The sequence below is a fragment of the Seriola lalandi genome, unplaced genomic scaffold, assembly GCF_002814215.2.
Source record: "Seriola lalandi dorsalis isolate HSWRI2012SDOR001 ecotype SW California unplaced genomic scaffold, Sedor1 jcf7180002054937, whole genome shotgun sequence".
Classification (NCBI taxonomy): Eukaryota; Metazoa; Chordata; class Actinopteri; order Carangiformes; family Carangidae; genus Seriola; species Seriola lalandi.
In genome coordinates, this window is record NW_019525489.1 from 223,916 (window position 1) to 251,592 (window position 27,677).

The following is a 27,677-nucleotide window of genomic DNA, read 5'->3' on the forward strand; positions in this document are numbered from 1 at the left end:
ATGAACACAATTCAGCAGCGTTTACACAGACGTCAACATACATTTACACTTAGCACAAATAGGACAATGAGATTAGGCAATACCCCCTAAACTTGCATTTATTTGATTTTATCAGTGTTAGTGGCAGTCATGTTCTCATTTGCATTGTAACGAATTAATGTCATGTTCCTCACATACCTGTTTTAACTTTTGTAGCCTATTCCCTAGAATGAAAAAAAGGAAACCCTGTTATCTTATAGTAAATAGTATTAAGTGAACGGTGTAAATCATTTCCCACAGTTATGAAGGTATCAGTAGAGCTGACAGTGAACGTTTACTGCCATCTACTGTATGGGAGAACTCTCGGCACTCCTCTGTTGTAGGTTACAAAAGGATGCTGCAGAGAGCTTTTGTAACTCATGTTATGAAATTAAAATATTTCAACTCAGTGTCTGAATAGTGGGTTTCCCAGGCCTATTGAATGCTATTTTACAGTAGGTTACGAGAAAATAACAATCATATCTGTCTGTGTCAACAATAATATATATCATGAATCAATAAAATAATTGTATTAATTGGATGAAGTTTATTCAGTCACTGACCCACGTAACACATACATGAAACTATCAGCTGATGATATGGTGTCAGAGGCTCGTGACTTGTTTGTTGTGAGGGTGTCGGGAATGATCTGTATGTGTGTGTGTGTTTAGTGTGTACTACTATCTTTCTGAGGACCAGTTTGATTTAAAGCCTCACTTTTGGACACACTGTCAAAGGGCTGTTTAAAGTTAAGACTTTATTTGAGAGTTCAGGTTACAGTTAGGTGTGAGGGGCTAGGAAATTCATAATGTCAACGACTGTACTCACGAAGATAGAAGTACAACTTTGTGTGTGTGGGTGTCTATGTCTGTGTGTGTGTGTGTGTGTGTGTGTGTGTGTGTGTGTGTGTGTGTGTGTGTGTGTGTGTGTGTGTCTGCTTGTGTGTCAAACAGGCATTGAATGACCCTCTTGAGGACAAACGTTCAGATTATAATAAAAAAGTCTATATCGCCTTTGTGGCATAGTTATTACTTCTTTGAGAACTTTAAATAAACTTATTTTCATCCATGTAAATTTTATTAGACACAGATATGGAGTCCTGAAGACAAGTCCTACCAGGTCACCTTTGTGGTTGTGACTCTTAAACATGAACTGTCTTCCTTTAGGACACCATAGTCACCTTTAAAAAAAAACAGCTCAACTCCTGCTTGTTTGTTTCATATCCTTTAATTAAGTAAAATCATATAACAATGTAAAAAAAAAACCCCACAAGTAAGAGTTTTGGAATCAAAATCCAACTATTATCAGCAAAATGTACATATATATCAAAGTTAATACTCATTCCGCAATAAGATTTTCCCTATAACTGATGACATCATTAGATTGTAAATACAGCAGCTGGTTTTAACTTCTCTATATAGAGCTAGGTGGTTTAGTAGAGTGGCTTCCAACCTTATGATTGGTTCCCTTCAAAGGGTCATAAAAAAACTGAGGTGACTGAGATGGTATTAATGGAGTAAAAAAGAAGAAACACATTGTTTGGCAACAATATACTAATTTTGCAAGCTTGTCTCTAATTCTTGCTTTTTTTTTCTTAAAAAAATAAAAAAACAAAACAAAAAAAAAAAACAACAATTTTTATATCTTTGGACCTCAAACTGGTTTAATCTTGAACAATTTTCAGTCTGAAAAGTTCAACTGTAATCGGTGTGATAAATGTAGTGGAATGAAAAGTGCATTACTTCCCTCTTTGTAAAGTGTGAAGTAACCTAAAATGAAAATAATACCACAAGTACCTCAAAACTATAATGACCACGGCTTGAAAACACCAACATTTATTTGTACCTACAACTACAAAGAGCCCAAAATATGGGGATATTTTGAGTTTCTCCATATTCCCCAGTTCTATGACCTGAAATATAATTGACAAACTAAATGTTGTGTATAGAAATTATAAATATTTCAGTTGGTCCATAATAACAGTTACGAAATGTACATTTTTAGATTAGATTAGATTAACTTTATTAATCCCACAACTGGGAAATTCATTTACCACAGCAGAAAAATAAACATCTATAGAATAAACATCTATAGAAATATACATCAAAAATACACCAAATATACACTAATAAATTTATGTATTTACGTATTTCCTTATAAGGCCACATCAGCAGGTGCATTTGCCTTTGGCTTCCACAATGGAAGCTATGGAATGCTACAAGATGTAGAACCAGTACCAAGACACTTTTCGCTTCCTTCTCTGGACCCTTGACTCCTCTCCTACGGGACTAGTAACGAACATTATGTTTAGTATTTTGAATATGATTGTTTGTTGCCAAACTATCAGTGTGTACCTCAGGCTTATATTCCCAAAAGCTAATTGATATCCTCATAGAATTGAAAATATAAAATCGGGTGAGGAAACGTCTCTTTGTCGAAAAGGGACTCGGGCGGATTGAAGGGACTACGTCAGGATTCGGAAGAAATCGCCAGGCACGTGATTGGATGATGACGTCAAAAGCCGGTGCCGCTAAAGCTAAGTGACCTTCTTTACGACCGCCATAAACCGCTCACCGGCCAAGAGGAGCAGCTTATACCTTCACCGGAGGGATTTTAACCCGACACATTTTAATCAAAAGGTAAAATTTAAATCTTCCTAATGAGGTGTTGTTGCAAAGAGAGACTGGTTTCGCGATGTTAGTATCCTAAATGATGCTGAAATACAACAGTGCTAAAAAGGATGACCGATAACGGTCGCTAACGTTAGCGCCCATGTTTGTGAATAGCTCGGTTTCTCTCTCTGCGTTGAGAAAGGTTTAATGAACCTGATCTGTTAGTCAAGAGCAATGCAGTGCTTCTATGTTGAATCATTTCCGTTAAGACTCTTATTTAAGCTTGCCAGACGTCCCCAGAGTCCTCACGGGTGCGGTGAAGTTAATACAGCAGCGTTGAGTGCGATATTCAGATCCCGACATTGAAGCATCCTTGACAGCCTCAGTGGGTGACACATCACACACACAGCAGGCTTGTCAGGCCTAACTAGTTCTTAGTCAGTGATCCCAGACAAATAGAAACTCCGTTTGTGAATACCACGTTTAGTAGCTGTATGTACATGAAAGCAGCTTTCAGTTTGTGGTGGAGAGTGCTGAGTGTCCTTGATGCTCCACTAGAAGGTGGCCATGTTAGACAGAGGCTGCCTGGGCTGTGGTGTCTAGGACGTTAGCTATCTTCTGCAGTCTTTTTCATCATGTTAGATGGCTGCTAGCTACTTACATTTTAAATAAATTAAACATCGGTTTGTAGGTACTTTCTGTATTTTATAAATGACTGTTGTAAGTGGATTTTGGATGCAAGATGCAGGACCGAGCAATAAGTGTCACACCTGAAACTCTTGGTGTTGCTGCGGTCGGTGCACACTGAAGTCATATCTGGACGTCCAAACCAGTGGTGTTGCGTCAAAATTTGTACCCCTTTAAATTGTTTCCCTAGCGACATTTAAACCCTATTTTAAGACACAAAACATACGAAGTAACTGCTTAACAGCGTTTATAATAGATAGACGGAAGACAAACTAATTTAGCAGAAGTTAATTAGCTATCTATTCAGTTATAGTTAGTTATTTGAGGATATAAGAAGCAAGGAGATGCATTATGCCGTAACACCGGTGTTGTATCACGTATCACTAACATACCTTTAGCTGGCTCGTTTTAACTCTTATTGGCAGGATCGACACTTTAGAGCTTATCCGTCTATTGAAACTATCATTTATTCGACAAACCTGGCAGCTTTTCTAGTGCATTAACCCGAGCTAAGGGTGACCGTGATCGAAAGAAGGAGATGCTAATAAGAGTAATACAACGGGGGCTAAATGGAGGCTAGGCTAACGTGCTTTAAGGGTCATCCGTTTCTTTTTTTCCTTGGCTAATTTCCTTGAAACGACCTCGGCAGGCTGCCAGCGCACGAGGGAATGTCATGACCTGTTTAAAGGCTAAGCAAAGAAAGCGGTGCTACAGGTACAGATAAAGTTGTCACCTTAAACGACCTTCACAATATGGCGCCTGTCACAGTAGATGAATGAGCTTCTTGCCACATCCAAGGTCTATGAATAGAAGAAGTTCTTTGAATTGAAGATGTGTATTTATAGTAAATTAACAGATGTATGTTTATCCTTTTGACCTTTTTGAAGGCTTTTCCCATTTAATAACTGAATTTCTGTCTTTTTCCTTTTTCTTTCCATTTGTCCTGTTTGCCCTCCCTGTGTTTTTTCCAGTTGACTATGGGAGACGTTGGCAAAGGAAAGAAGGTTTTCGTCCAGAAGTGTGCTCAGTGCCACACAGTAGAGGAGGGGGGCAAGCACAAGGTGGGCCCCAACCTCTGGGGTCTGTTTGGACGCAAGACTGGGCAGGCAGCAGGCTACTCTTACACAGATGCCAACAAGAGTAAAGGTTAGTTCACTGGTGGTTAAACAGAACTTATAATAACCTCTGCCCTGAATATAGATCAAGTCAAGAGGAGGGCATCATTGCTTGAAACTGACGTCAAGATTTTTCAGTGTAGTAATGATGCTTAACTACAAACTGTGGAACATTGCTGCTAGACTGAAGCAATCGATCGGTAAATATTTCTATAATTGAATGATCGTTTTAGGCTTCAAGGCAAAATGTCAAATGTGCTACAGAACTTTTGTGCAGTCATTCATTGATGTTGCCAGTAAATGAAATGATCAGTATTACTTACTTACTCACTTATTATAGCTGATTACTGAGACTATCAATTAATCTGTTTGCCTTTTTTATGAAATTCTAATATTTCTCAATTTAAAAAAAAAAAAAAAAAAAAAAAAAAAAGTCAAGGTGAGATCTTCAAATAGTTTTTTGCCCTGAATCAGCAGTTCAAAAACTCAAAGATTATCCATTTATATTGATTATAAAAAGATAGAAAAGCAGCAAATCCTCACATTTGAGAAGCTGAACCCAGCAGAAGTTTACCATTGATTTATGACCTTAATAATTAATTAATTCTCAACATTGTTGTTTAACTTTTTGTTCTTAGATTGATTGACTAATTGTTTCAGCACTATTTAAATTAACAGTTAAGTTACATACATACCTAACAAGATTGTCTGTTGGTTGAACTTTGGCCACTGATATCTGGTCACTTATCCTTCTAGTGTGGAGGTCAGACCCCTCTTAGTTGTCTTTTAATAATCCATCTATCGAGCTTTCATCACTGATCATCTGTCTTTCCTCAGGCATCGTGTGGGGTGACGACACCTTGATGGAGTACCTGGAGAACCCCAAGAAGTACATTCCTGGAACCAAAATGATCTTTGCTGGCATCAAGAAGAAGGGAGAGCGCCAGGACCTCATTGCATACCTCAAATCTGCAACATCATGAGCTAGTGATTTAAAATCAGAATATTTAATGTAATTTTATCATGTTTTTTTTTTTGTTAAATTTTAGGCTTGCACATGCTACATATGGCTTTATGTTTAGTCATTTGTACAGAAGGTTAATCTATGTTGTCTAGGGTTAGTAAAGTGGCACTTCCTGTGAGCCAGTGAGTTCACAGCAAGTGTTACTTCCTCTTAAAGGACAGGGTGCGATCAATTGTTCAAGTGGCCAAACGTAAAACTAGTCTGTTTTTTGTTCTTTTTTTTTTTTGTGAATCTGTATTTTAACTCTAATGAGGAAAAAAAAAAACTAATCACATAATTTAAAATTGCTGGCCATGATAGGTTGTCTGACCTGTAACTCATTCTGTTCTCCATGACAACACGTGTTTGGTACTTCCTGCTAGCAGAGCCATCGGCCATCGACCTCATTGTTAAAACTATAACTCAAAAGTCATCTATTATCAGTTAGAGTGGTACGGGGTGGAAAATCTTAGGATGTTATGGTGGTTATTTGGTGCTGACACTCAATCTACTCCCAGTTTTCATGCTAAGTGGAGTTTCTGACCTTTTTATAAGGAGTGACACTGAGCATTTTCTGCATTCGCTCTTGTCTATCCTTAAATATTGCCCATTAGAAACTACTACTTGCCATGAATGCTCTCTAGATTATACAGACTGAACATTTTAATACCTCTTGTTGTGTTCTAGGACTCCTGACATAGCCTGATTCTCTAGGTTACTGAAGCAACCCCTCTGAGCTCCTGTTTTTACTCCCTGCCTGCCATCAGCCTTGGCATGTTTTTAAAAAAAGAACAAAAACAGTGCAAAGGGTGACACACTGAATTTGCCTCGTTACAGCTAAGAATTGTGGGGTGTAATTATATATTAATGCCTTCAAAACCACTACCAACATGCTGAGATCCCTACAGTGTGAAATCAGCTGGCATACAATCACCGTGCCGAACAATGTTGTGGAGCTACTGTATGATTTAGAAATTACTATGAAGGGTAACATCTGGATTGAAGGAAGATTTTGTTATTTACCTGGTTTCACAGGCCTGAAGGAATATTTTAACGTTTTAACTTATTTTACTGTAATCTGACTGAATCTGTAAAGTATTTTGATGGGGTTGCTTGCTGTCAGTGTATACACAGCAATATCCTGTATGCACTTAAACAATATTACAATGTGGTAGCTATTTTGTGTGGCTGTGGACAGGATGGTTGGAGGATCAATTAAAAGAAAACGTCCAGAAATGTAAACATGACTAGTTGTCTCATTTATTTTTTTTCAGTAAAATTCATAATCTGACATAAGTACTTGTGTTTATTTATTTATTTTGAGCTTTAACCTCATGAAGCATAAGCTGAAAAGAATATCAATAACACATTTAGTTTCATTTTAATGTTTGGATGTTCATTGTGTTGATGAAGAATAAGTAAAAATATGAAGAATAATTAACATTTTATTTCAATAAAATGTTAAAAAAGCCAATTCTACAAAAATCTCTGCAGCTGTGCAGATTTACAACAGATTCGTTGAGGGAGGAAAAAACGTTGAATAATCTTAACAAATCTTTAGCAAAACCACTAATTTAAGTCCATTGTAAAGTGACAAGCGGACCATTTGTCCCTCATTGTCTTCTCTTGATCAAACCAACTTCAGACTGGCTTCTCCTGATTTTGGCATTTGAACCTCTAATGACTGTTTAAACAGGACAAAACACTTTGAAGTCTTCATTGTTTCTTGTTTAAAAAGCCTTCAGTTGATTAGATCTGAACTAACGCCCATAAAAGTGAGATTTTCTGCCCCTTGGTCCTGTGTAAATACAGAGTTGATTTCATCACTCCTGAGTGAGTTGGACTTAGGTCAAACTCTTGAGAGCCACACCTGGTCATACATTCACTATGTTATATAATCCTCCACTGCTCCATGTTCTGTCTTTCTAGGAACTGAGGCAGCTGCGGGCAACTCAGGCCCTTCATGTTGTCACGTTTCCCCTCGGTCAAAGCTCAGCTGACAGCAGAGACGTGTCTGGTTCTGTCTGGATCTGTCTTCAAACAACCTCCCTGGCTACGCAAGGCAGAGTTAATTTAATTATTTGTTTTGTTAGGCTGTAAACGCATGAAATTATATTAGGATTTAGTTTGCGGAAAACAATAATTAAGATAAACAGCTGTTGAAGGTTATTCAGTTCTGCCTAATTCTACTTTCATATGCCTAGAGTTACTGTACATGGTTTTCTCATTAGGAGACAAATATAAATGTAGTTTATTAGGTGGGATTGCAGCAAATATAATCTGATTATATGTTCTTCTCAAAAATTCTTTATTGTAGGACATTGCTGGATTTGTTTAGTTTTTTGATATATTACATTTTTTTCAAAATATTTTCTGAGATTTTCTCCCATTATGATAAATGGATGGAATGCTAAAAATCTCTAGTTTTCCACAACTTTTCATGCATTTTTCAACCTCTTATACTCATTCACACTTTCAGGTAGAAACTCCATTCATGTTGAACTTTGAAATCCCAGTCATAGTTTTTACACAGTGTCAGCTGAAGTTGCATGAGCGTTTCTGGACCTTTACAGAATTTTACATTAGTGTGTATGTGGTTGGAATGTTCACAGCTAGAGTGAGTGACATCACACAGAGGGAGTGACATCACACAGGGTGGGGAGAAGCTGTTCCTTACAGTGTCAAATTTCACTCTACACATATCATTATCACATATCAATATGTCAAATGTCAAACCAGAATGACCTTGCTGTATGCTAATGTCAAGGGGGCATACAACTCACAACCCTCTCTCTACTGGGCAGGTCTGACCACAACCTGGTGTATGAATTAGTGCATGAAAGAATGGACAGAAATATGGGGGTTTAGTGACACCTAGTGGCCAATGTTACACAGACGATGAGTTTTGTAACACTAACATTTTTGTAATGAAAGTCAACAAACCACAGTTCTCATAACAGGAAATAAGATCCAGAGGCAAGTGCACAGGTAGAAACACAAAGTCAATGGTAAACAGGTGGCAACAGGCAGCAGGTAGTAAAGGAAGTAATGGCAGCAATGCTCTTCTGAGGATGTACACAACCTGGAGAACAGGAGGGTTATCCAAGGACACCGACTTTTATGTGGATGATTAAGATGAAGGAGAGTAGAGAAGTTATAAAGTTAGTAGACCAAATACTTCTGCAGGTACTTGTCACTCTTGTGGGGAAGGACAAAAGCACAGATTATATGATGCTGTAAGTGCACTGATTACAAAACTAAAACAATAAAAGTAAAATTGCATATGCAATAAGACTTGTTCATGTTGAGAGAGTGACTCATTTGAGTTTCACTGCAACTTTTTATATCACATGCTCACATGTGTATTAACTGGAAAATCAACCGATATAATGAATATAAATGAATTTCCCAGTTGTGGGATAAATAAAGTTAATCTAATCTAATCTAATCTAATAAAAACTTGTATGGAAGTTTGTGTGGCCCAGATTTGAAATGGCAAGCACTGACGTCATATGGAATTTGTGGTGACATTTATAGAGCATAACAAGATACACACATACACACACACACACGCACACACACACACGCACACACACACGCACACACAGAGTCAGCTGTAAATGAGGGTCTCCCTTTTGAGATATAAATATAGTAGACATGTGACCCAAAAACAGGATTATGAATGACAAACAGGTGTGTGTGTTCAGGGTGGTGGTGGGGGGTATACACACTTGTCTTTCTATACTTGTGAGGACGCTAAATGACAATCCATTGCCTTGCCTTTAACCATAACCACCATCACAACTAAGTGCTTAAAGCCAACGCTTCCCCTAACACCAAGAACCAGTCCTTAGAACCAAGTCCTGGCCTGTAAACCTTAAATCAGGGCTTAATAATAATAATAATAATAATAATAATAATAACAATGATTATCATAATAATAATAAACTTTATTTAAAAAGCACCTTTCAAAAACAGTTACAAGGTGTCTTACATAAGAAAATCCAGAAATCAGGCCACTATAAGTCAATAAATGAATAATAAAATTGAGATAAAAAGGAGTGAAATAATGATTTAGTAAAGATAAGACATATGAAACCGAAGTAAAACAAATGATAATATTAGTAAAAAGATGTTTTAATATGCGAAAAGGGATTTTCAATATGTTCTGATTCTATTTTAGTTCATTTTTATCTAGTCTTAATGCCTTTTCTGATATATTTACAGCACTTTGAATTACTTTGTTGTTGAATTGATATACAAATAAACTTACCTTGCCTTACCTTGCCTTCACATGTCCTTTGAACTAGTGAGAACCAGGCAAAATGTCCTCACAATGCAGAAATGTTTTCACTATGATGGTTTACAACTGAAATTGGTCCTCAAAAACACAGCAATACAACACACCCCCATGTTGTCAATACACAGGTTTACTCTTGACTACATTACTTCTGGCAAGGCAAAAGTAACTTCATTCCATACATCATAAATATTACTCCAGATTTTAAACATGAATGTGTGAACTTAAATGGCAACATGGGCTACACTTGAAAAACTTATATTTCACATGTATTTAATTAGTATAGTTCTCTAACACTTCAGCATTGGTGAACATTCACCCAGCAGCAGAACAGCACTTTAATCCACTTTTCATCCATAATTCTATAATGAATGAAGTTCCTCCTCACATCAAAGAAAGCAGCATTAAGTTCTGCATTATGTGTTATTATTAAACACATCATGCCTTATTAGTGCAGTTATATATTTGGCCACAAGAGGGAGCGGCTGTTTCAGGCTTTTCCAAGTCGGCTCTCCCCGAAATTTTACATTTCAGTTGTGTTTTCCTTTTCCATGTCTATTTCTACTGCCATTTTAAATTTAAAATTCACCACATTCCATGCCACATTTAACATTTTATTCTAATATCCATTTGTTGTTCAATATCCAATTAAAATTTTTTGTTTCTTTTTTTTCTGTTTCACATTTAAATATGGAATCTTTTCAGCCATGCAACAGGAAGGTGGTCTAAACATGGCTGAGCAGTAGATGGAAAAGAGGGAAAGAAAACAGAAAACCTCCAGTGTTGCAGTTCCCAAACATTCCTGATATATTCAGATGACCTTACTGGGAATTCTTCCATCAGCCTCTCTTCCAAGCTGGCCATTTGCCATGGGAACCCAGCAAGTTTTTTTTTTTTAATCCCAGAATGCCCCTCTGTTAAACTGTTTAGCATTTGTCAGCAGCCATCTGTTTAACTGTGCTGATGTCTGTCTGTCCCTCTCTGAAGTCCTCGCTTGAAAGAAACAATTTGTCAGAAGTGAAAATATGAGGTGATACCAACGGCATAGGTTTGCATATGGACAGTAGGGACATGTCCCTACCAATATTTTGGGGGTACAAAATTGTCCCTACTAGAAATAGAGAGAACTTGTTCACACTATGTTTGCAAAGAAGTCATATTATTAGTCATTCCAATGTGCCTTCCAAGAGGCTATGTCTCCAAGACAACCGATTTAGGCCTCACTATACTATGACGTTTTTGCCACTTACTATACTATGACTTTTTTATGCCTTTCTATACTATGAGTTTTTTTATGCCTTACTATACTATGACGTTTTTGCAACTTACTATATTATGACTTTTTTTCTGACTGACTATACTATTAATTTTTATGCCTTGCTATACTATGAGTTTTTATGCCTTACTATACTATGATTTTTTATGCCTTACTATACTATGACTTTTTTTATGCCTTACTATACTATGACGTTTTTGCAACTTACTATACTATGACTTTTTTTATGACTGACTATACTATGACTTTTTTATGACTTACTATACTATGACTTTTTTATGCCTTACTATACTATGACTTTTTATGCCTTACTATACTGTGACTTTTTTATGCCTTACTATACTATGACATTGTTATGCCTTACTATACCACAACTTTTTATGCCTTACTATACTATGGCTTTTTTATGCCTTACTATACTATGACTTTTTTATGCCTTACTATACTATGATATTTTTATGCCTTACTATACCACAATTTTTTATGCCTTACTATACTATGACATTTTTATGCCTCACTATACTATGACTTTTTATGCCTTACTATACTATGACTTTTTTTATGCCTTACTATACTATGAAGTTTTAATGAATTACTATACTATGACATTTTTATGCCTTACTATACTGTGACTTTTTTATGTCTTACTATACTATGACTTTTTATGCCTTACTATACTGTGACTTTTTTATGCCTTACTATATTATGAGTTTTTTATGCCTTACTATACAATGACTTTTTATGCCTTACTATACTATGAGTTTTTAGGCCTTACTACACTATGATGTTTTTGCAACTTACTATACTATGAATTTTTTTATGATTGACTATACTATGACTTTTTTATGCCTTACTATAACATGACTTTTTATGCCTTACTATACTATGAGATTTTTATGCCTTTTATACTATGATATTTTTATGCCTTACCATACTATGACTTTTTATGCCTCGGAAGTATCGGAAGGATGGACACGTTATGTCTATCATATTAACATTTCCTCTTTAATAAGCTGCTCTTATGTTACAGCATTGTAGAGACACAATAAAAAGTTTTGTATGGTTTTATTTGCAAAGCATTATAACCATACACAGCGTTCACATTATTCACGTGGAATAATAAATATTAGACTACAATATAGGAAATAGCCAACAATTTAAAATTGTCATTGATAGCAGTAATCACCTTATTTGGAAATGTGTAATTTGTTGTGCTGTTGTCTAACCATTACATTTAAACAAAACAAAACACATATATTTCGGACTGTAGAGATGAGAGTCCACTGTGCTTCAGTCCAGATCTATTCTTAGTAAAGACATTACCATAATACAATGCAGTAGAAAGTAGAAAGAAATTTGAACATATCTTATAAAGAGTGAAAAAGAAAAAAAACACAAAAAAACAAAAACATATTGGAGTGAAGATGCAATCGGCATTTGCTTCATATTCATATCCACTGATCCAAAGGTACTTGTGTAGTTTAAACTCAAACAAGCCTAAAACAGATTAGACTCTTGGATACACAGTAAAAATAACGCAATAACAATCACAGCTTAACAAAATGACATCACTTTGGTTTCTGTTACTTCACTGGAATATGTTAACGAAAGTCACTGCTGTCCAGCGACAGTCCACCTTCAACAATAGCCAGTAAACTAATGTGTTTGGCTCACTCCACAGGTAAAACTTTGGTTGTTTGAGGGGTCAAAAAGTTCCCAACACACCCAGTGTCGTGACTTCCACAGATGTAAAGCTTCATCACTATTTTCCTAGATCCAAGGGGGCTCTAAATCATTCAGATCAGTCAGATAACAGTTTGCTTAACATCGTCAGCCTGTGAACAGTAAATACTTTTAACATTCAATAGGTTTCACTTGAATTTACTCAAATTCAAGATATCTCTAATGTTGTTTTGACAAGTCATATAGATAGATATCATTCTCTCTATCTTCTCTAATCGAAACTATGACAAGTCAACACTGCATTGAAGACTTTTGACTTCAAATTTTAGATAGACAAATTTCTAATTGTAGATATCTCTAATTAGATTCTCCGTACAACTCAGTGCTTAATTCATACAAATCAAAACGTAAGAGATAGAGTATCTTGAATGAGCTTTTTTGACTATCGTCATAAATGCATTGTGCATATCTTTATTGTAAGTTCAAAGACTAAAAACTCTGTGCAAGTTGGTGGAAACAATCTTCATGTGTGGTTCGTCAAGTCTTTGTAGATTCTAATCAGTCTCAAGGTTTATGTGTATTGTATGTACAGTATAGTGTATGTATGTGGATGTGTGCAGGTGCTGGTGTGTGAGTAGTTGAATCTGTCTGTTTTCCGTCTAAATGGAGAGGTCGTCTGCTCTCGTTCGGCTGCTCGTTCCGCTGGTTTTGCTGAATCTTCGTTTGTCCTTCTGACAGAGCCCACCGTTCTGGCAAAGCAGCAGCCTGTCTGGTCCATCATTTTCAGTCCGAGGGGGGCAGCTGATGTCCCTGCTCCCAGGGCTGTAGCAGTTAGTATCGGTCCTCATATATCCATCTTCTTGGATCTGATTTTTACTCGCCCTCTGCCACCCATGTGAGTAGCAGCTCATCTGGAGGAGGGTCTCCTCCTCTACTGCGGCGGCTATTTTGTTCTTCTCAGTGAACATGTTCTCTGAGTTTTGTTGGTTAGCCAGTTGATGGGTCGGGTAGGGCAGGGGCAGGAAGTGCGAGGAGCCGATCATACACTGGGTGAAGTCTGGAGGTGGGGTTGATGGCGGTGGAGGAGACAGAGACAGCTGTCGGCCCAAAGAGGCTTTAGCAGGAGTGACGGCCTTCTTTCTGAGGAGGAATTTTCTGCAGAGGATTGTGGGAAATGTACTTTAGATGATGTAAGATCTTTGTTGACATCCAATCACACAAATCCCCATTTTTCAATCCATATGAATACCTTAATAACTCAAACCCACAACACCACAAGATTATAGTCTTTTAAACCCAAACCTGTCCTACAAAATGTGTGTAAGAATACACAGAGCTCCTACCTGCAGCAGTGTTTCCAGGCCAGGTGATACAGCTCAATCACACTGAGGACCAGAGAGACGGCCGACACAGCCAACATGAACACTATGAACACATTCTTCTCCGTCGGTCTGGAGACGTAGCAATTCACCGGATGTGGACATGGCCAGGCCTGAGAGAGAGAGAGAGAGAGAGAGAGAGAGAGAGAGAGAGAGAGAGAGAGAGAGAGAGAGAGAGAGAATGGCTGTAGGCTTGAATATGTTTTATAAGATTAACTCAGAATCATTCAGATTTGTGTTTTTTTACCTTGCAGACATACAGCGGATGGAGGAAGATTCCATACAGGAAGTACTGGAGACACAGAAACACCACCTGTATGGATGGACAATCACAGTCAGCTGCTTTCATGCAGTATGCTCTATTGTCATTTCTAATTATACTACACAGTGGAGCAAAGAGGAAGACAATGAATAACCCTGAACGCACATTTAAAGCTGCATTGATGATCTTTTTGGACTATGTGGGGGCAGAAGACTTTCATAACAAGCTGACATTATTATTCATTTGGATGTGTGTTTTTTGTCACCTAATGAATTGAAGTCCAATATTCACTCCATTTTTATCTCTGTATTTCGTCAGAGGTGTAAAAGTAGTATTTACCTCCATGATGGTTCGTAACAGTATACTCAGCACGTATGTCTGCAGCAGCGCTCCCTTCAGACGAACTCGACCTGCTGATGCCCCCTCGCTTTTGTCCTTTTCTTCCTCCTTCTCTCCTTGTTTCTCTCCTCCTCCTCCTCCACCTCCTCCTCCTCCTCCTCCTCCTTCGCCTCCTCCTGGATCCTCCTCTCTCCCACCTCCATCTCCCCCCTCTTCCTCTCTGCTCCTCCTCTTCTCCTCCCTGCGAACGGTGTGCATGGCATGGCCCATGTAGATCAGGCTGGGAGTGGACACAAACACGATCTGGAGCACCTGGGAGGAGACGAGGGAACAACCCAACAGTCTTGCATGATGTAGGATATTAACAACAATCCTCATATAGTTCACATTATCCATTTTCCCCCCGGTATCCATCAGGTTTATAGTTAAAAATATTCCTAATCCATCACGGTGAAGGTGCTTGCAAGAATTAGGAAAATTGTGTTTCGAATGGTGCATTCAAGGACATGCCAACATCGCTGTTAGTGGGTCATTGTTGAGGATATCATAAAGTCTTGTTTTGATCAGAAAAAATTAAAGGTATATTTCACATGTTTAAACCCTAACACAATAGAAGGGTTAATACCGAGGACTTCTTAGCTGCAAATTCAAGTCTCTGCAGGTTCACACTGTCATGAAATGAATGGAAATCAATGGCTGCAAGGAGGGTAGTAAATTAATCTTTAAACTTGTTATTGATGTCCATCAAAATTAAACATGTTGCACAACTCTTCTACAACAACTCTTTCTACTCTGATGACATCCATGACAACACTGGTGAATGAAGAATGGTAGAGCTACTCTTTTAATTTTGATAAACTGCCATTAAAGTTTTAAGTCAGATCATTTCAGCACAGTGTCTTCAGTCATTCGGCTGTATGGTGTATTACCCAGTATCGTATATGCGCTATAGGGAATGCTCGGTCATAACAGACGTTCTCGCAGCCGGGCTGTTCAGTGTCACAGTTAAAATCTTCCTGTTCGTCTCCCCAGGACGACTCGGCTGCCGTCCCGAGTACCAGGATCCGGAAGATAAACAGGATGGTCAGCCACACCTGTGGAGCAGAAACCACAGGAACCTAAATCTACCCCTCAGATCAAAGACTGTGGGATGGAAAGAAGTCAAATTATCAACTTAATGCAGGAAGTTTTGAATAGGACTTCAGTTTGTGTGTGTCGGTGTAAGACCGTATGTCTCTCCTTTGTTTTATATTCAGATCCATGTTTCTTGGAAGACATATACAGTTGATTTTGGTCATTATTTTAGTTTAGTCTAGACAAATAATAAAAATTCTCAGCGCTAATGTAAAGTTTATATCATATTATTATAACAGGACCCAGACAGCAGCAGCTGGTTTACCCAAAATAAACAGGATGATTTGGAAATATATGAATGTTTAATTTATAGTGACTGTTTATATGTCTGTTTACCTCATCGTGTGTGTGTGTGTGTGTGTGTGTGTGTGTGTGTGTGTGTGTGTGTGTGTGTGTGTGTGTGTGTGTTACCTTGCCAACAGAGGTAGAATGCTCCTGCACTTCCTCCAGGAAGTTTCCCAACAGGCTCCAGTCTGCCATGACTCAGCACAGACTTTTCAGCTCGCCAGCCGATGAACTGTCAGCGGTCACTCTGCAGATTCAAGATTCACCTGAGGAGCAGAGAGAGCACACAGGTTTCAGACTCCTCAAAAGACACAGACAGCGCCCTTTAAAATGTCTTAATATATCCACTGGATTTTCTATTTGTGTATGAAAAAAACCTGTGCGTAAATGCTGGAAAAGTAGAAAAAGAAAAGGCGCAATATCTAAACTTTTTACACTTGACTGGAAAAGTGAAGTGCAATGGAAACAGACTTGAATAAATCATGAAGTATATGCAGCATGATTTATAAGGGTGTTTCCTGAAAGCTTCATAACTGTCTTCCTGTTGTGCCATCTTTCTCTGCGGCGGTTTATGTAATTTGCCGCCAGACAGGAGTCATATCTGCCCCCAACTCCTCATATCTGCCCCCAACTCCTCATATCTGCAGAACTGTAGTGGATGGAAACATTTTTCTGGAAATTAATTTTGGTTGTTGCTGTAACCTGACTGCTTTGTGTGTGATGTGGGTTAGTGTGTGTCTGAGTGTCTATGTGTGTGTGTGTGTGTGTTCGTCTATTATCAGTGACCCTCTCTCCTCCCCGGCTTTGACCCCATTAATAAAAATGTCTGTGCCCATGTCTTAGTTTAGTTTCAGTCTCAGTTCCCACACTCCTCCTCTGTCCGTCTCTGGGGAAGGAAAAACTAGACGTTTACTGTAAACACTGCTACCACCTACTACACTCACACACACACACACACACACACACACACACACACACACACACACACACTGGGCTAGCATTCCTACTTAGAAAAAACAATATAGTTACTATTTTTCTCTTCTTAGATCAAATAGTTCCAGTTTTTATTCTTTTGGTCCAGGTTGCACTTGCAGGGAGCGTTTTGAACAGTTTTGCTTATTTGTTGCTTCAGGGAAACTTCATCATGCAAAATGTAATATTGGCCTGTGTCATCAAGTGTTTATAAGGTAAAGGGATTCGTTTAAACCGTGGAGTTATGAAGTTAGAAGGGATATTTTAGGAGTAGCACTCAGTTGTTCCCATAAACTGTGTTAGGTGACTCACAGTGGGAGAACTCCTACGGCTTTGATCAGCTGGAGTCTTTCCTGGTTCAACCATTAGTGCAAAAAAAAAAAAAAAAGAAAGAAAAAGAGATCTGGTTCTTAGATAAATCTAAAAGCCTGTGCACTTATGATGTTAACCACCACTCCCATTGTGCATTTTGACAAGAAACATCCAATCAGAGAGCTTGGAATTCATGCTATGTGACTGGAAGCTAAAGATAAGAAAGCAGGTACGATCGCTAAGGACAAATCTCAAACTTAGTTAGTTATTGTTTGTAACTTTGGACTTTTTTACTTTACATCCTTCATTTTGCTTCCAAATTGATTGAACGACTTTGAACTAAACCTAAAGATCCTCGTTGGACAGACAAAAATACTATAATTTCAGTGGAGGGTGAGCACTTTTCAGCAGAATTATTCACACTCCAGTCATTTGATTCAACATATTAATTCGATGTCTTTTCCATATGTATTCTATTTATAGAGAAGCTCAACTTGTATTTTTGACATTTTTACTGGCTTCAGATTTTAGAGTCCGTTTCAGATGTTGTACAAACCGTCCTACGGTCAGATGAAGCACAAAGATGAATTTAAAATCTGCCTGCAGGAAAAAAAGCCATAAAACCACAGTTTCAGAGAGATTAAGAGTTTAAAGTCAGATCCCAGATTTTTTTTTTTTTAAATGCCCCTTAAATGCCCCTCCCATCCTGTTTTTGTGAAACACAAAGGCTTTGAACAAACCGTGTGTGAGTTTGTGTGAGCGAATATGTCTATGTGTATTTATGTCTTTCACAAGTGCTCCCAGCATCATTAATAACAATATTACTTCCTTGTATAGACTTTCTCTTGACCTCTGTGTGCATTTGTGTGTGTGTGTGGGTGTGTGTGTGTGTGTGTGTGTCTTATCAAGACAGGATGCAGAACAATACTGGGTGCTGGTGAATGGGCACACACATGCACGCACACACACACACACACCCACACACACACACACACACACACACACACACACACACACACACACACACACACAAAAGAACCCCTCTCTCTTCCCTCTGTTGGTTTAAAATAATAAATGATGAATCGCTGACATCACTCGGACATGAGGATGTTTTAAATCCGATAATAAACTTTATTTATAACTTGCACTATTCATATTTTGCAATTCAGAGTATTAATGGGTCGACATGATAAAACTTTGAGACATGGGAGTTACTTTAGAAACAAAACCAACAGATAAATCAAGACTAAAACAGGTCAATACCAAATTCCAATTAAAATGTTTTGTTTAATTTCATGATTTACTAGTGATTTACTTTCTGCTCTTAAAACACTTTCATAAACACAAACATTCGCTTGTTTTTCTTACACTAAATCCTGAAACATTCACCACGGGGTGACTGTGGAAACTCAAGGTCATGATGCATTTTGGGAAAAAACCTCGACATAAGTTTGAAGACCTTTTCATTTGTTGGAGATGAGCCTTTAGGAAACTTTTTAGATCTTGTGTAAATCCATCTGTCTACTTGTCCATCACCATCCTGAAAGAAATGAATCTGGTTTTTAGTGAAATATCAGATATTGGAGGCGCACTTGGGCTGTTAAACCTGCAATGCTTTTCTTCGTATTATTATTTTTTCATTTTTGGGGATAAAAAAAATTGGAATTTTCTAGACCTAACGCTGTTTATCATTCAGAGCCATAAACAAAAACATCCTTTTCTGCCATGACAAGGATAAAATTAATGAGGAAACACAGAATGGGTGAAATGCTTGAAATTTGTGATAGCACGCAGGTAAATATCTCAACGTTAAAGCATAGAAGTCTGAAGACGTCAGTAGACTCCAGAGACACCTGATGGATGCGTGCACACACTTTACCTGTTTTAGGATACAGAGATGCAGATGTTTGCACAGCTGGAGTGAGGCCCTGAGAAAATCTCGACAAAGTCGTTTAAAGTGGCTGCTGTCGTATTCCTGGGCAGCTGTTTTTGTTGAAGTGCCGCTGAGCAAGGCGCTTCCTCCTCTCCCCTCCTCAGCAGTTAGCAGCGGCAGATGTTGGAAGTGTGTTGCAAAGGTCCAGATGTCTTCCAGCTGTTGAGGCTGTGTTAATGTTTTCTTCTAGAGTTGCCGGTTTGTGTGTTGATGTCCAACTGATCTGAGGTTGAGACAGCTTCAGGTTCTCAGCAGAGAGTCAGACAGATGAGAAGGTGGGTTCATTCAGGCAGAACTGACAGAGAGACAGTCTGAAGAGAAACGTCTGAGAAACTGTGGTTTGTATGAACCTCCTTCTCTCTCTCTCTCTCTCTCTCTCCCTCTCTCTCTCTCTCTCCATCATCTACATCTCCAGAGGAAATGGGCCTGGTGCCTTGCTGCCTGCTATTCAACTCTTATGTATGTGCATGTGTGTGTGTGTGTGTTTGTGGTGTCTGGCATCTGAAGGAAGTCAGATATTGTATTAGGACACAATGGCTGCAGGTCCCAATCCCACATTCCTTCATGTCCATTCTTCTCGACATGACTCTCTTTGTGTCACTTGCTTCTGTATTCAGTGGCTTAACTCCTGAGACTGAGAACAAACTTAGAATATAAACCAATAAACATCTGTTTACACCTTCCATATTCACTGAGCAGCTTGAACCCACCGTGTGACAGAAAACAGCCACTCGCCTCCATCAAATTCAACCTAAATTCAAGCAAATTTCCAAACAATTTTCCAAAAATTATAAAATACTCTTTTCTTTAACTAGTGTTTGATGGGAAAATTCTCAAAAGCACAAAAACTCAAAAAGGCACATTAACTCTTAGTAAATTGAAGCTTTCATTCTTGCTTGTTGAAGATGAAAAAAGTCTGATCTGGCAACATATTTGCTCATTTAAATTAGTCTTATGTTCACACACAGTAGGTGTCAGTGTGTGTGTGTGTGTGATGCTGCAGTGTTAACTACCCGATATAAAACCAAGAAGAAGGAGAAGGTCCAGCATCATCACATGTTAAAGTGTTTCCAACTGTTCCAACAAACACAGTTGTAAGTGTTGGTGGGTGGGAAGCCAGTGAGGGATCATGTCCTTGTTGCTGCGATAGTGTAAGGTGAGATTTAATTTTGTAAAGATTTATTTTTGTAGATGACCTAATTTTTGGTTTTTAGGTTTATATAACCATAAAGGAAATGTAATATATGACATATATGTCCCTATATCAACGGTGATGTTTCCATATATGTCAACTATATTCCTCTGAATATATGAAGATATAAGTTTATAACATATATGAAATACCCATAGTAAAATTTGTATATGTAGATATATTAAAAATATCTGGTGAACACAAATGTTTTCTATGTAAAAACTATGTGTTAACATTATATATTTGATTTATTTATGAAAGTTTATTAAGACAACTTACATGTTAAATGATCTATGTGTTTATATATGTTTTACTTATTAATTTCTCATTAATTTTAAACATGTTTAACTTCACATTCTGGGAAAGTGGTCTCAGACTTTTGGACCCTACTGTTTATAGTATCAACATATACTGACAAGTGTTGGGATGGAAATATATTTATGTAATATATGTCTACAACATAAGCATACATACATAAATGTATATATTTGTACAAGCTGGATATTTATGTCAATATATGAAATTTTTCCAATTTCTAATAGGTTTCAAATATAATGTTTTACATATATGTACATATAAAGTAAAAATGTATATTTCATATATGGAAATTCAATATATGTACATGTATTACATTTGTGTATGGGTATTGTATTCTGTTCCTTAATTTAGATTTGAGACTGCATCATCCTCTCTGTGTGATGGTTAAGGTTGGCGGAGTGATGTGATGTAAGGCAGTGAGGCTGTGTGCGACGACGGTTGTGGGAGTTCAGTTGTCCTACTGCGGAAGTGGACATTGAAGTGTTCACGTTAGCCGGATGAGGCTGTCCCTGTGTAGCTGCTAAACCTACGACTCAAATGTGGATATATATTGTATTTATAGCAACTTCTGTTTCTCCTACTGTTTTTATATGTCTCTCTTTCCATTTTCCTTTTGTTTTTTCAGACTTTAAGTTCAGTGCAAGTCATTCCAACTTTAATCAGAATCAACTGAACTCAATTAATTTTAAATTTAAGATCAATTAAGTGGCATGTTTTTGCCTAAAAGTAATGACACAGAATCGCCAGAGTAACAGGGTGTAACATGATTCAAAGCCCTTTAGTATCAACAGTTCATGACTGCAGGATGACAGAGGGGTTAAGTATTTTTTGACAGAATTATAATCGAGACGTCTTTATTCAGGCTGGAAAATTTATAGAGGCTGTGTCTTTTCTTCCAGAGACCTTGTGATGGTGTCAAGTGCACACTGGTTTCCTGCAGGCCATTATCAGTGTGCAGGAGTTCCCCTCCATTCATCTGGGACAGTGGTCGCGCCATGTGATGCTTAAAAGCATGGTGGCGAACAGCACGACCGAAACAGAAGCTCTTTAGTTTCTGCCAAATATAAGACAATCTTCAGTTTGCGACCTGATTGAAACAAGTGTCTCTAACTCTGAATTAACACGGTGATGCCATGTAGTAAAATTCAGGACCCCTGCCTCGTACCACGTAATTTCACACATTTAATTGATCTGAATATAATGAGCCTCCTCTGGGTTAAAGAGGGGACAAATAACTTCTTTTTGTTGATTTGATAAAAGCCTTTCCATTTCAAACACATGACTCTTTTTAATCAAAGCTGAGCCTTCAAACTGCAATTTAGGCTTCTCACTCTGCGTGACACTACAGGATTGATAAACAAGGCTTTGTCTTGTTCCGAACCGCTTCAGGTGATTAGAGCCAAACTCACGACCATCACAGTGAACTTTGTATGTGTGTGTGTGTGTGTGTGTGTGTGTGTGTTTGGTTGACTTTGATTTACTCGTTACTTGTCACACACTGAGCCAGCTGAACATTTGTCACACTTAAAACTCAAACCTGAGATACTTGAGAAGCTAAAACAAGAGCTTGAGCGAGTCTTCCGTATTGTTTAGAAAATTAATTCTGTTTTCTGATTTGATTCTGATTCGTGACGTATCATTGAGCCGAATTCTTCTTGACGTACGGGAAGAGAAACCAGGAAAAAAAAAAGGAGAGAATTTCCTCTCCACTGTTTTCTCAGCACTTGCTGATTGTGGGAACTGAACTGTTGGGTTCCTCTTTATAATATTGTGAGTTTTTAAGCTTATCCTGCGAAGGGCCTTGAGATAATGTATGTTGTGACTTGGCACTATACAAATAATATTGAATTGAAGGTAAGAAAACACATAAAACAAAGAGATTATGCTGGTAAAATTAATAAAACAATTCATTAGAAGGTAAAAATGTATTTATCTTCCTAATGAATCTAAACTTCATGGTATAGTATAAAATAATAATGTTGGTTTTTAGTTAAATTTCAGCTGCAGTGATTCATTTTCACAGAAGCTGCTCCTCAACACAGATAAAAAAAAAGCCTCAAGTTATCGGAGATAAATGTAATTTTTTAAAACAAGTTTATAGGATGTTATCTCAGTTTATAGATTATTAAAATGTCACAGTTCACAAGTAACTAAAAGACAGTCTCAGCTTCAGGGAATCAGTCTCACATAAAACCAGACCCGCAGAGTGAGAATATAAAAGTTTAACTCAATTGCATTTTGTTGCTTGTGAAGTTAATCATGACGTTTGACAAAGACTTTTGGTCTTTTATTTTTAACTGTCAACGAATTTACTTCCATTTCATGAGCTTATTTATTTATATACAGAATTATAAAATAATAATCAAAATAAATAAATAAATGTTTTCATAACCATTCAATTAATAAGAAAAGAATAATCACTGCAGTACACAGAAGTTACAGATGTTGACAAGCAGAAGTCAGAAGTTTAAAGATGTATTTGAACAGGTGGATGGGAGGATGAAACTTGCTAAATTATTAAATAATTTGAGGATGATGTTTAACACGACACATCTAATCATCAGTAAGGTCTCCAGACAGGCTCCTCACCTCTTATAGAAAGACACGCCCCTTCAGTATAATTGGTCAGTGCCGTGACAACGTTTCTGTCCTCCCCTGCGGTTTGGAGCGGTTGGTTGGGTCCATAATAGAAGCTGGCAGGCTGGAACGGACCACTGTGGCTCAGCGGAGGGGGAGGAGGAGGAAGAGGAAGAGGAGGAGGAGAAGACAGGTAGGAGCTGTAAGGAGAAGCCTGGGTGGTGTAAGGGAGGGCGGGCAGGTGGTGCATTCTGGGAGTTGGAGTGAAGGAGGAGGTCAGAGAGGTCACGTGGCCCAAGTACGATGGCTCATTGCTCCACAGAGAGGAGGCGAAGGATCTAGAGTCTGGAGGGGAAGAAATGATTTCTGCGTCAGGAGCTTTCGACCGTATGTAATCATGTTCTTCCTCAGGAGGAGGAGACTTTCTCACATGTTTTCTCTTTCTGATTTAAAAGATAAATAATTTAACTAACACACCTAATGATGTGGCGCTTCTGCTGGACGGCCTGAACACTCCTGACTTCACCTCCTTCTGCCTTTGTCCTGAGAGAGAGAGAGAGAGAGAGTGAAGAAGAAGAAGAAAATGAGTCTGACTGAAAGCCTGGAATAAACCATTACATCATCACCACTGCTGTGCACTAACGTCGAGGCAGTCGCGGCCCATCCACAGTGATCTTGATGGCTTTGTGTAGGGTGGCGATCTGAGGGGGCGAGGTCAGCACATTGATAGAGATGGTGAAACTCTTGCCTGAAATAAAAAACACAAGTACATGTACAGTAAAATTATAGAGGCTTTAAAGGCAATTTAGATGATTGATAGACTGACAAGTATTCCTGTCTTCTTTTAATTTATCCTTCTAACTTTAAGATGGTTGTCTGAGGTACAAGGCAAAACCATGTATCAACCAAACTGTAATAATAAAAAAAAATAGAGGAGGAGAAGGTGTTACTGTCCTTTCTTTACATCATATCAGTTTAGTATCTGACCTCTCCCGCTGCGGCCTATGAAGCGGAGGTCGTTGAATTGGGCGCAACCTTGCTTCATGGTTGCTGTGGCGTTGCGCAGCTCAACGCTGCTGTTGTCGTCGTTGCCAGCCATCACTGTGACAACCACACCATCTGGCACGTCGTCACCCAGGGCAACCACCTGAAGGATGGAGAAACTTTAGTGTAAGTCCCTAGCATGAATTGTGCAGAGCATGGAAGGATAAAGTCAGGGTGAAATGTCCCAAATTTTTTATTTTTGATAGATAGTAGATAGATATAGTGATTGATTGATTACAGTGAAGGTTCTCGGCAGGGTCTTGTTACACCTCCAGTGCTGGGGCAGGCTGCTGCAGAGGAAGTTTGGGCTGTCAGTCTGTACCAGGCATCTGGGGGGCGCTGTGCTGCACTGGTGGAGGCCCCGCACCTCCTGGTCTTCCAGTTGGAGGTTCGTGGGCGATGGTGTTGGCCGACGCTTCACTACAGGATCTGACAGGGAAAAAACATGGGTAAAGATCGTAAATATACATAAATATACATATATACATGCATTTATGTAGACCTTTATTAAGCTAACAAAACCAAAATCTAAAATATGAAATCAAGCTAGTTAGCTAATTAATCTAGCACTGATCTGACAGCTAAACAATTCAAAACGAGTAAAACAGATGTATTAAAGTGATTACTTATACGGAAGATGCTCTCTACCGTCATTCTGCCTTTATTCCTCTTTTACTCGACATTTTTCCGCAGAATTAAACGTGAAATATTTTAACTACAACGGGTGACGCGCTTTTTTTGGACCACAAACGATAGAAAACTACAAGTACCACAGACGGCCGTGCGTCCGAGATACACATACGTCATCAAATCGCGCCGAAAATCGAACAAAACGAAAAAGTATCAGTATCAGTGGCAGCGTCTTTCTGAACGACTTTGGTGAGAGTTTTGACTAATTTTTAACGCTTTATCCGTGTCTTTGACTCTACTCCTCTTCCTCCTCCACCTTCAAATTCACCTCCTCCTCCGCCACCTGCTCCTCCTGCACCTCCTCCTTCTCCTCCTTTCTCTCTTCTGTTTTCTGCATTGTGTTTTATTCACCGCAGTCTTTGAATAGGAGGGAACTGCTCTGTATTATCATTCACATTTTACTACCGGAGCGGAAGTTACTGCGGTCACTACACCTGTGTGTGTGTGTGTGTGTGTGTGTGTGTGTGTGTGTGTGTGTGTGTGTGTGCGCGCGCGCGCGCGCCTCTCAAATCTGTTCTGCTATGTTGTTATTTCAGGCTCAGCTCATTATCTTAGTTTCTCTAAATATCTTTTGTTGACACTGACCACCATCAGTGCGCACATGAAATTGTTTTTGTTTTGATTTCACATATTAATACTTTGAAAGTTTCATTCTTCATTTTATTTTATTTTATTTTACTTTGCTTCTCAGTTATGAGCATTAGAACTGAATATCTTTCGGTTTTGCTCTGACGGTTGGAAAAATTTTTTCTGACATTTTCTAAATCAAATGATGAATCACTTTACAGGAAATACTTAACAGATTGATCAATAATGATGATAATAATGCAGCCCAATATTTTTTCTTAATGATACCGCACCTTTGTTGACAGGTTAGTTTGTAGTGCAGCCTTTTTATTATCAGGTGTGTTGCTGCAAGAAAAGTGTCTATAGAGATCAAATATTGATCTAACCGACGTACAACACATGCTGTGTGGTAATGCAGATTATACACATGTGGTGTGATGGTGAGGGAAAATAACTTTAGGTTTTTTTTTTTATTCCTGGTTTAATGCAGCTCTGTGTCTTTGTTTTGTTCATGCCATCAGGTTGGGAGTGGTTATGAGCAGTCCCATGGCCGGCTCCACCGCCTCCAGCTCTAAAGACCGTCCGGCTTCCAGGACCAGCTTCATCCCAGAACTACAGAGCATGATGTAAGACACACACACACACACACACACACACACACACACACACACACACACGAAACTCACCCCAGTACAGCGTGGGGCCGCTGCTGCTGCTGCTGCTGCTGAACAGACTGTTTGAAGCCATAGAAACCTGTTTAACAAATTACACAATAACCAGACTGGGAAGTATTTTGGCTAATTATACTTTGCAAACACCAAACTGCCACCAGGACATAAAACATCTTAATACATTCTGTAATACACTAAAATCATATTAAAAATAAATGTAAAAAGGTTTGTTTATTTGGCAAAATATAAGCTTAAGTACGGATGATGTTTTCGTTTTAATGTGAAACATAATAAAAGTGAAAACATTGCACTGCTGGGATGAAATAGAAATAGCAGAATCTGAAGTGTGTGAAAGAAATATTACAGTAGCATCATCACTAAGTAATAATGCAACATGTTTGGCTCCAGAAATTGGGGACCAATTGATAAGTGATTAATAAATAGAGCTGGACAAAAAAAAAAAAAAAAACCTCATTCATGTTCCTAAAAATACTTCATCAGCCGGCAGAAGGTCTTTTATCACAAAGTCAAGTTGAAATTAAGGGGCACATTTTTTATAGAGCTAAAACAATTTATCGATTAATCAATGAGTCATTAGACAGAAAATTAATCTGCATCATTTATGACCTTTTTAGGAAAAGTTGAGCTAATAAGACCTTGTTCCAGTAACTGAATATCTTTGGGTTTTCGGTAACAGTTTTCACCACTGTCTCATGTTTTCTAAACCGAATGATAAGTCAGTTCAGTCGGGACATAATTGGCAGATTATTTGATAATCTAAATAATAACGCAGCCCTACTTTGTAGCAGAACAAAAATGAATAATATCATATAGTTTAATACAAGAATAAAATACATTTCCTGAAATCTGTTCTTCTTGAAACATTTTTATCAAAAGAAAAACTGATTAAAAATGAATCTCCTGCGACTTTGAAGAGACAATGAGAACAGTAGAAAAAGGACAAAGACATTGTAAGTATTGTATTGTGAGTGAAATGTGTTAGATAATTTTTCTAAAGACGCGACTTCCCATCAGTGTGTGTGTGTGTGTGTGTGTGTGTGTGTGTGTGTGTGTTTTGTGGTACTCACCTCGTGCTGTGTGTGGGCTGCAGAGAGATGATGTTGGTCAGAGAGGCTGAAACCCAACTAAACCCCAAAACCTAAAACCAATGCTCAGCCTGAGACCAACCTGCCCACAATCCCAAACCAAAGCCAGGCTCACCTGTGTGACTGACAGCTGCAGACAGCCAATCAGCTGCTCCCAATAAGGGGGGGGCACGACAAAACGACAAAGCGGGGGGGGGGGGGG

The 27,677-nt window shown here is 38.3% G+C and overlaps 4 protein-coding genes across 4 annotated transcripts in view; 2 read left to right on the forward strand and 2 right to left on the reverse strand.

Moving 5' to 3' along the window:
• The first annotated feature begins 2,533 nt into the window (after positions 1-2,533).
• On the forward strand, positions 2,534-6,677 carry LOC111644601 (cytochrome c). The gene is made up of 3 exons (XM_023393514.2): positions 2,534-2,657; positions 4,289-4,463; positions 5,270-6,677. Exons 2-3 carry the CDS (start codon positions 4,295-4,297, stop codon positions 5,413-5,415), a joined length of 315 nt encoding a protein of 104 aa, XP_023249282.1. The 5' UTR covers positions 2,534-2,657; positions 4,289-4,294; the 3' UTR covers positions 5,416-6,677.
• Positions 6,678-12,059: 5,382 nt separating this feature from the next.
• On the reverse strand, positions 12,060-19,669 carry LOC111644581 (gap junction alpha-5 protein-like). The gene is made up of 7 exons (XM_023393493.2): positions 19,257-19,669; positions 16,220-16,359; positions 15,604-15,768; positions 14,675-14,986; positions 14,321-14,386; positions 14,038-14,186; positions 12,060-13,849 (listed from the first exon to the last, which is right to left on the reverse strand). Exons 2-7 carry the CDS (start codon positions 16,286-16,288, stop codon positions 13,354-13,356), a joined length of 1,257 nt encoding a protein of 418 aa, XP_023249261.1. The 5' UTR covers positions 16,289-16,359; positions 19,257-19,669; the 3' UTR covers positions 12,060-13,353.
• Positions 19,670-23,196: 3,527 nt separating this feature from the next.
• runx2a (RUNX family transcription factor 2a) lies at positions 23,197-26,445 on the reverse strand. Its single transcript, XM_087170234.1, has 6 exons — positions 26,385-26,445; positions 24,680-24,870; positions 24,385-24,544; positions 24,041-24,145; positions 23,875-23,940; positions 23,197-23,742 (listed from the first exon to the last, which is right to left on the reverse strand). The coding sequence occupies exons 1-6, from the start codon at positions 26,443-26,445 to the stop codon at positions 23,381-23,383; spliced, it is 945 nt and encodes a 314-aa protein (XP_087026360.1). The 3' UTR covers positions 23,197-23,380.
• The window catches only part of supt3h (SPT3 homolog, SAGA and STAGA complex component), a 6,662-nt gene continuing 4,196 nt past the window's right edge, over positions 25,212-27,677 (forward strand). Inside the window, exons 1-2 of the mRNA XM_023393500.2 lie at positions 25,212-25,320; positions 26,220-26,324. Of these exons, the coding sequence (XP_023249268.1) occupies positions 26,233-26,324 (92 nt within the window). The 5' untranslated portion in view covers positions 25,212-25,320; positions 26,220-26,232. The remainder of the gene's footprint in view (positions 25,321-26,219; positions 26,325-27,677) is intronic.

Excerpts from the sequence above, each read along its gene's own strand:
- LOC111644601 (XM_023393514.2), top strand. The coding sequence starts at position 4,295 with ATGGGAGACGTTGGCAAAGGAAAGAAGGTTTTCGTCCAGAAGTGTGCT. Across the intron at positions 4,464-5,269 it reads AGATGCCAACAAGAGTAAAG|GCATCGTGTGGGGTGACGAC; the intron begins GTTAGTTCACTG and ends GTCTTTCCTCAG.
- LOC111644581 (XM_023393493.2), bottom strand. The coding sequence starts at position 16,288 with ATGGCAGACTGGAGCCTGTTGGGAAACTTCCTGGAGGAAGTGCAGGAG. Across the intron at positions 14,387-14,674 it reads TGTTACGAACCATCATGGAG|GTGGTGTTTCTGTGTCTCCA; the intron begins GTAAATACTACT and ends CCATCCATACAG. Across the intron at positions 13,850-14,037 it reads GCCTGGAAACACTGCTGCAG|AAAATTCCTCCTCAGAAAGA; the intron begins GTAGGAGCTCTG and ends AATCCTCTGCAG.
- runx2a (XM_087170234.1), bottom strand. The coding sequence starts at position 26,445 with ATGGCTTCAAACAGTCTGTTCAGCAGCAGCAGCAGCAGCAGCGGCCCC. Across the intron at positions 24,545-24,679 it reads CCCTGCCGAGAACCTTCACT|GTGGTTGCCCTGGGTGACGA; the intron begins GTAATCAATCAA and ends TCCATCCTTCAG. Across the intron at positions 23,743-23,874 it reads CAGAAGCGCCACATCATTAG|ACTCTAGATCCTTCGCCTCC; the intron begins GTGTGTTAGTTA and ends CTTCCCCTCCAG.